Genomic DNA, 8,980 nt, shown 5'->3' with positions numbered 1-8,980 from the left:
ACGCAGACAAGGCCCGTGCACTAATCCAGTCCACTACTTTTCCCCTGACGACAGAGGCATGCCAGGCCTTTAGCCGCATCAAAACGGATATCGCAAAATCCACGATGCGCGCCATCGACGAGTCCCTCCCCTTCCAGGTCGAGAGCGACGCATCGGATGTAGCTCTGGCGGCCACCCTCAACCAAGCAGGCAGACCCGTGGCCTTCTTCTCCCGAACCCTCCACGCTTCAGAAATCCGCCACGCCTCAGTGGAAAAGGAGGCACAAGCAATAGTGGAAGCTGTGCGACACTGGAGGCATTACCTGGCCGGTAGGAGAGTCACTCTCCTCACTGACCAACGGTCGGTTGCCTTCATGTTCGATAATGCACAGCGGGGCAAGATCAAGAACGACAAGACCTTGCGGTGGAGGATCGAACTCTCCACCTTCAATTATGAGATCTTGTATCGTCCCGGAAAGCTGAACGAGCCATCCGATGCCCTATCTCGCGGCACATCTGCCAATGTACAAGTGGACCGTCTACAAGCCCTCCACGAGGACCTCTGCCACCCGGGGTCACTCGTTTCTACCACTTCCTTAAGGCCCGCAACCTCCCTTACTCTGTCGAGGACGTCCGAACAGTCACCAGAAACTGCCAGATCTGCGCTGACTGCAAACCGCACTTTTTCAGGCCAGATAGAGCGCACCTGGTTAAGGCCCCTCGACCCTTTGAATGCCTCAGTTTGGATTTCAAAGGCCCACTCCCCTCCACCGATCGCAACGCGTACTTCCTGGACGTCGTTGACGAATACTCCCATTTCCCTTTCGCCATCCCCTGCCCCGACATGACAGTGGCCACGGTCATTAAAGCCCTCGGTACCATTTTTACACTGTTCGGTTTCCTCGACTATATCCATAGCGACAGGGGGTCCTCCTTTATGAGTGACGAACTGCGTCAATTCCTGCTCAGAGGGGGCATAGCCTCGAGCAGGACGACCAGTTACAACCCCCGGGAGAACGGGCAGGTAGAAAGGGAGAATGGAACGGTCTGGAAGGCCGTCCTGCTGGCCCTCCGGTCTAGGAGCCTCCCAGTTTCCCGCTGGCAGGAAGTCCTCCCGATGCCCTTCACTCTATCCGGTCCCTGCTGTGCACCACCACGAATCAAACGCCTCACGAGCGCCTCCTCCTCTTTCCTACGAAGTCCTCCTCTGGAACGCCACTTCCGACCTGGCTAGCAGCTCCGGGACCCATTCTGCTCCGGAAACATGTGCGGGCGCACAAGTCAGATCCATTGGTGGAACGGGTGCATCTCCTTCACGCCAACCCGCAATACGCCTATGTGGAGTACCCAGATGGGCGACAGGACACAGTCTCCCTGCGAGATCTGGCGCCCGTCGGAGCTACCCACACCCCCCCCAACGCCAATCACCACCTCCTCACTCCCGCCGGGTCATCCCGCAGCCACCCCCTTCCTGGGGGGTTCGGTTCTCCTCCCAGACCCACCCAGGAGTAAGGACACAGGGGACAGCGCTACGCTCCCAGAGTCGACGGGACTCGAGCCAGCTCCATCACCACCACGCCTAGGACGATCGGAAAGGACGACCAGGGCACCCATCCGGCTCATCGAATCACTTTAACTCTCAACGTTTTCAGTTATTGTGTCTTGTTATAGTTATGGCATCATGCCGATCCTGTTTGGCCCGTTGGCTCAGTTTTCAGTTATTGTGATTTGTTATAGTTATGGCATCATGCCGACCCCGTTTGGCCCGGTTGAAGCGATAATTTTGTGCTTTGTTCAAAGTTACGGCACAGTACTGACTCTGTAAACCCCTACCATCATGCGAACCACCATCCCGCCGGGTTTTTTGTTCAACAAGGGGTGAATGTGATGGTATGTAATCGGGGTAATACGGTACACTACGTGTCGACAGGCTATTGGTGGAGGGATGCCAGGTCCTGATAGGATCTGCCACCTACTGGACTCCACCCAGAAATGCCGGTATAAGAACCCAGTTTTTCCCTCCATTTCCCTCAGCAGTTGCATTCTGTAACCACGCTGCTGGGGATAAAGTTCTGCTTAATAAAGCCTTCAATTGGCATTACCTCAACCTGCCTCGCGTCATATTGACGGTGCCACACCGTGAAAAGCCCCCAGTCGCCATATTAAGGTAGCAGGAAGATGTGGATAACCTATACTAACGTCGGGCATTGGAGTGTCCAGCCCTGCGTTTTGCATCATTTCTGCTTTATTTTGACGAGGTTCAACATTCCCAAGCCTCTGGTACATCAACACAGCATGTGATCAGAATTGTCTACTACAGGCATAACAAAAATTCAGACTGCTACTTATGCGCTGGTTTAAATTCAAAGTAGAATTTTGAGAAGTGTGCAGTATTTAATTTTATGCTACTAAATTCTAAGCGACACCTTCACTCCATCAACCCCCCCCCCCCCTCCCCAACCAATCCCCACCTCACTCTTAACATCCCCCCCCAAATCCTTCTGGCCCCTTTCCAACCCAACATCACCAGCCCACCCAAATTCCCCACTCCTTCCAAACTCCCCCCATCTAACCATCACTTCCTCCGACCTGCCCTCGCCTCCTCCAAACCCCCATTTCCACTAATCTCCCCCTCCAAACCCCCATCCCCACGAAACTTCTACCCCCTTCGCCCATCTCCCCCACACAGCATCTAATTGCTTCGAGAATTATGGGGATTAATTTACTATGTTCCAACCGGGTGTTCTCTCATAACAGTTGCTGCACTTTTGCTACTGCCATTTAGGTGACGATCTTTGAAAAAAGCACAATCATGAATCTGCCTGAGGGTTGGAAGCAACAGAGCAGCAACTGAGCTGGAAGACCATCTTTAACACAAAAAAAAGATTGTTCCAATTTTTTTTCAAAGACGTCAGTAGCTCTGGCTGTTCAATTGGATGGCTTTGAGAACTCTTGTTTAAAACATCTTGCCCTGCTTACTACCCAAACCTCCAGTGTTTGGCACCACCTGCACACCCTCTCTGGTCTTTACTGGAATCTATGCTGGTACCCGTAGCAACCCCTTTTATTTGGAGAGAGTAGCGTTGATGGAGAAGTTGTAGAAGTGAGAACATGTTCAGCCTCAGAGATGAGTGTGATGATGGCCGGTGACTGGTGCAGTCTGTATTCAAGGAAGAAGCAGAAAGTCCTCAGGCCTTCATGGTAGGGAATGGAGCTATGACTGGACATCTATAGTGCAATGGAGACAATTACTAATGGAACATGGGCATCGGAGAAGTCTGGATAAGGGGAGCAAAAATAGAGTCAAGATAGGAAGAATCAGCCCACTCAGTTCAAATTTCTTTAAGTGGTCAGTCACTTTGTCCTTATTTACAGATTTCCAATAACTTCCCCACAGTAGAGCAGCAGCTCCATAATTTCCTGTTTTTTCTCAGCTTTCTTCATGAGTTACATTTGCAAACTTCTAACCTAAAAGAGACAATTGCTAAATTTAGTGGAGATAACTAAAAATCTACAATTTTTTTAATGTACTTCCTTTTAATCTCTGGGGTAGTAATCATCAAGTTGATGATTTGTCAGTCTTTAGCACCTTGGCTATAACTCAGATTTCTCTTGTGCCTGACTGTACCAAAAGTCATCTATGACATGTACATTTCGAAATTTCATGTTCTGGTCACAAAACTAAGAAACTGATTCCGCTGCAATGAGACTGACTCATCATATCCTCAGGAGATGGTCCTACAGTTATGCTTCTATCAAACATTTAGGTGTTCAATTTCCCCTTTCCTCTATCAGCTTTTGGCATTCTGCTGTTTAGATAGATGGTTGTGATCAGATTGCTCACACAGTTGGTGGACACTAACATCTGCACTGACTACTGATTTTAATTAGTCTCTGGATTCTCAGTTTACAGCATCAAATGTGGTAACTACAGATTTAACCATTTCACACGAAGTGCAGGCTCAAGGAAAATAAAATCAACAGCCTCCATCTGATGAGCAGAGTGGAAGGAAGCCATTAAAACCCATCTTCAGGTGGCAGCACGGTGGCGCAGTGGGTTAGCACTGATGCCTCACAGCGCCGAGGTGCCAGATTCGATCCCGGCTCTGGGTCACTGTCCGTGTGGAGTTTGCACATTCTCCCCATGTTTGCGTGGGTTTCACCCCCACAACCCAAAAATGTGCAAGCTCGGTAGATTGGCCAAGTTAAATTGTCCCTTAATTGGAAAAAATTAATTGGGTACTCTAAATTTTGAAAGGAGAAAAAACCCATCTTCGGTTCTCCTCAACCTCTCTGGCAGTTAAGAAAAACACACGTAGTCCATTTTTTTTCATCCCAAAGTTATTTATTGAGACCAATTCAAGCCCCTACACCAAAGTGCAAACAGCAGTATCAGAATGTTATAGACCTTCAGTCCTGTGACACTGACTAAAGTTTCAGATTTACTATTTCGCAGAGCAAAGTACATCATTGCCATGAATCAACAGCACTTCACTACATATTTACCTATAAACCTATTCAATGGTTTTTCTTACTGTCCAGAGGAACATATAGTTTATAGTTGAGCAAAGGACGCTTGGCATTAAACTCCAAGCGACGTCAGATTATCAATTGCTTTATTAATACAATCACACACACCTTGGCCAAGTTTAAACAAAAAGAAATTTGTATCCCGGTGAGGTGATCATTTTAAACATGCCTGTATTACATAGACATTCTAGATAGAAAGAAGCAATAGGTTGAGAGTGCATCAAGGCATTGAAAAGAGTTCTATCACATAATTGCTCCTGAACAATGAGCCGGTGACACCATTGCCTCATTCAATTACTGCCTCCAATGGAATGAGACATTTGTTCTTCATTCTGCGTTATAAATGTCATCACCGTAGACAGGCTAACGAATATAATCACAATGAGGATGACAAGAACAAGGATGCTCAGGACTGTGGCCGCAATGTTGAGTGCTCGGGCTGTAGATGCATAGTGTCGAGCTCCTTCTGCATCTCCCACAACTTTCCGATCTCTAGACTGAAAGGAAATAAGTGTGAATAGATATAAAAAGACTTGAAAATCTCATTGCTAGTTGGACGCTACAATTCAAAACTTGAATTCTTGGTAACTTTGAAAAGGCCTGTGCAAGATGTCTTCCAGCAACTGCACACTTTCATTGTTGGACTTGTATTATCAAGTTTAATTTGTGTTGTTAATCAGAAACAGGTTTGTCCATTGCACACAGTAATTTCCATCATCAAGTAAAAGTGTATTTTGTCACACTCCATTCCAAAATATTGTTGAATGTGGCAAAAAATTGGAGAAGCAATTGTCCATGATGCCTGTCCAAAGACAAAACACCAAAGTAATTAGTTAATTACTCTAACCCCTTATTCAAGTGAAAGATTGGTTTGTTTTCTCATCCTTAATATCCTTCAAAATCAATCTGAAAGTATTCAGAAAGAATGCTGCTTTGTTATTGTAGTCAGTAGAATGTCAAAAGTTGGAGAAGATCAGGAAAACTTGACTTCCACTTCCAACCTGCACAATGGGAGTTTGCTCCACTCCTCTTCCCTTTCCATTACCACTAAAAGCTCAGGTTTACTAAAATTTCAGATTGAAACCTTCTCAGACAGCTCCAAGTTACTTTCCCAGGTGAAATGTTTCGGTGCAACATCGTGGGCCGAAGGGCCTGTACTGCGCTGTATTGTTCTATGTTCTATGTTCTAAAGCATTGTGAATGTATAACAGAGATGTATTAGAAATGGAGACTGGACACATTTATGCACAGAAACGCAAGGTCACACAGATGGATGCAGAATGTGCAATTATTGAAGTTATCCAGTTTGGTAGGAGTGAAAGAAAAAGCAGAATAAGTTTTGAATGGTGAGAAACTGGATACATTTTTGCAATTAAAGAGATTTAGGTGCTCTAGTACACGAATCATAGAAGGTTTGCATGCACCTATAGCGAGCAATTTGGAAGGCAAATGTTATCGTCGCTTTTGCTCCATAGGGATTAGAATATAAAGAAAAAAAATCTTACTGCAATTATACAGGGCCTTGGTCACACCTGGAGTATGGTGACCAGCTTTGGTTTCCTTACCATAGGAAGCATACTTAGGTGGGGGCACAATGAAGTTTCAGTAGACCTGGGATGAGATGGTTGTCCTGAGGGGAGATCCAACAGACTAGGCCTATATTTCCCAAGTTTAGGATAAGAGGTGACCTCATTGAGATGTATAAAATTCTGAAGGGAATCATGGTGGACAATGAAAGGGTGCTTGCCTTGGCTAGGGAGTCTCGGTCATGGCATCACACCTTCAGGAGAAAGGGTCAGCTATTGGAGGGGGGGGGGCGGTCAATGTTCGGAATTCTTTAGCCCAGAGGGCTGCGGGTGCTCAGTCATTGAGTATATTCAAGGCAGGGGCTGACATTTATTTAAGCACCAAGTGGTTTGCGGTAGTTTGGGGACGGGGAAATTGAGGTGGGTGAATATTATTGAAAAGTCTACTCCCGTCTCCAAATTTGCGATATTCTCACACGGACATACACATCCCCATCTGGTTAAACCTGATCGGTTTCATGTTGCCCTGCTCACAGATTAACACAAAAAGGCACACCCACTCTCTCCAATTACCCTCCAAATGTAAACCTCTTCCTTTCCCGAGTCATGGAAACGGAAATGCGCAACAGTCAAAAGAGCAGGGGTGATGTGACGAAAAATGCTGTTTACCGTGTGGAGTGCTGCTTAAAAACTAAACTAATCGTTGATTTGAAAAGGGGAACGGGTAAATACTCGAAGGGAGAAAAGAATAATCGCGGCCCTGGGGAAGGAGGGACTGACTGGACTGCAGTTGGCACAGACTCAGTGCCAATGGGCTCCTTTGTCTTATTATTTGAGAAATCCCGAGTTCACTGGGAACGATTCAGCGCAAAAGATTGTCTCCAAAACATTTACATACCGCAAACATTGCTCAGTGAATTGCTGCAATTAACACAGACATCACCCCCTCATCAAAACCACCTCCCCGGATCACCAGCACAACCAGGGTGCCAGGCTGGGGCTCCGGCAGCTTCTCGCCCATTGGATCCTCGTCTGGAGGATGTGGGCCAGCTTCACCTCAAACCCCGGGGCTGTGTGCACCCTCTCCCCCCGCCCTAACCAAGGCGCAAACATCCCGCAATGCAGCCGCAGTCTCAACCTTAATCAGCCCATGGGGCAAATCCCCTCCCTCGGGGCCTCTGTCCACCTCTCTCCCCCCCTCCCCGGGGCCGGTCACCCCCCCTCCCCGGGGCCTCTGCCACCCGCACCCCCCTCTCCCCGGGGTCTCTGCCCCCCCCCTCTCCCCGGGGCCTCTGCCACCCCCACCCCCCTCTCCCCGGGGCCTCTGCCACCTCCACCCCCCTCTCCCCGGGGCCTCTGCCACCCCCACCCCCCTCTCCCCGGGGCCTCTGCCACCCCCACCCCCCTCTCCCCGGGGCCTCTGCCACCCCCACCCCCCTCTCCCCGGGGCCTCTGCCACCCCCACCCCCCTCTCCCCGGGGCCTCTGCCACCCCCACCCCCCTCTCCCCGGGGCCTCTGCCACCCCCACCCCCCTCTCCCCGGGGCCTCTGCCACCCCCACCCCCCTCTCCCCGGGGTCTCTGCCCCCCCCTCTCCCCGGGGCCTCTGCAACCCCCTCCCTCCCCGGGGCCTCTGCCACCCCCACCCCCCTCTCCCCGGGGCCTCTGCCACCCCCCCTCTCCCCGGGGCCTCTGCCACCCCCCCTCTCCCCGGGGCCTCTGCCACCACCTCCCTCCCCGAGGTCTCTGCCACCCCCTCCCTCCCCGAGGTCTCTGCATCCCCTCCCTCCCCCCCCCCCCCGGGTCTCTGTCCCCCTCCGCGGGGTCTCTGACCCCCTCCCGGTGCCCCTCACTCACTTTGACGGAGAAAACCAGCGCCACGAATCCCAGGCAGCAGAAATTCATGTAGAAGAAGTTGAAGATGGACCAGAGCAGGTGGTCCCGGACCGGCGGCGCATTGGGGACCACGGTAATGACGGTGGACTGCTCGTCCTCTTTCAGCCCCTGGTACGGGTAAGTTCGGGTATTCATTGGCACATGGTCTGCTTTGTACTCCATCTCGAACAGATCTCAGTGGGAGAGGAAACTGAAGGTGAAATACTTGGATTCGACAATATATGGAACAGGGCGGAGCGAGGGACTGAATCCACCTCCAACAGATCGTCTGCTATCGTCCGAGAGACGGAACAGACCCAGAGACAGATAATACATCCTCCCCCAACCCCAGACACAGGGAACACACCATCCCCCCAACTCCAGACACAGGGAATACACTCCCCCCCCCCCCCCCAACCCCAGACACAGGGAATACACCCTCCCCCCCCCCCCAACCCCGGACACAGGGTATACACCCTCCCCCCAACCCCGGACACAGGGTATACACCCTCCCCCCAACCCCGGACACAGGGTATACACCCTCCCCCCAACCCCAGACACAGGGTATACACCCTCCCCCCAACCCCAGGCACAGTAAATACACCCTCCCCCCAACCCCAGACACAGGAAATACACCCTCCCCCCAACCCCAGACACAGGAAATACACCATCCCCCCAACCCCAGACACAGGAAATACACCATCCCCCAACCCCAGACACAGGGAATACACCCTCCCCCCCAAACCCAGACACAGGGAATACACCCTCCCCCCAACCCCGGACACAGGGTATACACCCTCCCCCCAACCCCAGACACAGGGTATACACCCTCCCCCCAACCCCAGACACAGGGTATACACCCTCCCCCCAACCCCAGACACAGGGTATACACCCTCCCCCAACCCCAGACACAGGGTATACACCCTCCCCCCAACCCCAGGCACAGTAAATACACCCTCCCCCCAACCCCAGACACAGGAAATACACCCTCCCCCTAAACCCAGACACAGGAAATACACCATCCGCCCAACCCCAGACACAGGAAATACATCCTCCCCTAACCCCAGACAC

The 8,980-nt window shown here is 50.9% G+C and overlaps 1 protein-coding gene across 1 annotated transcript; it reads right to left on the bottom strand.

Annotated features, from left to right (window-relative positions):
- Positions 1–4,302: 4,302 nt before the first annotated feature.
- LOC140384417 (dispanin subfamily A member 2b-like) lies at positions 4,303–8,243 on the bottom strand. The gene is made up of 2 exons (XM_072466098.1): positions 7,892–8,243; positions 4,303–5,006 (listed from the first exon to the last, which is right to left on the bottom strand). The coding sequence occupies exons 1-2, from the start codon at positions 8,090–8,092 to the stop codon at positions 4,800–4,802; spliced, it is 408 nt and encodes a 135-aa protein (XP_072322199.1). The 5' UTR covers positions 8,093–8,243; the 3' UTR covers positions 4,303–4,799.
- Positions 8,244–8,980: the final 737 nt, after the last annotated feature.

Source organism: Scyliorhinus torazame, chromosome 10 (genome assembly GCF_047496885.1).
Source record: "Scyliorhinus torazame isolate Kashiwa2021f chromosome 10, sScyTor2.1, whole genome shotgun sequence".
Lineage (NCBI taxonomy): Eukaryota > Metazoa > Chordata > Chondrichthyes > Carcharhiniformes > Scyliorhinidae > Scyliorhinus > Scyliorhinus torazame.
This window is presented reverse-complemented; position numbering and strand designations above follow the sequence as displayed.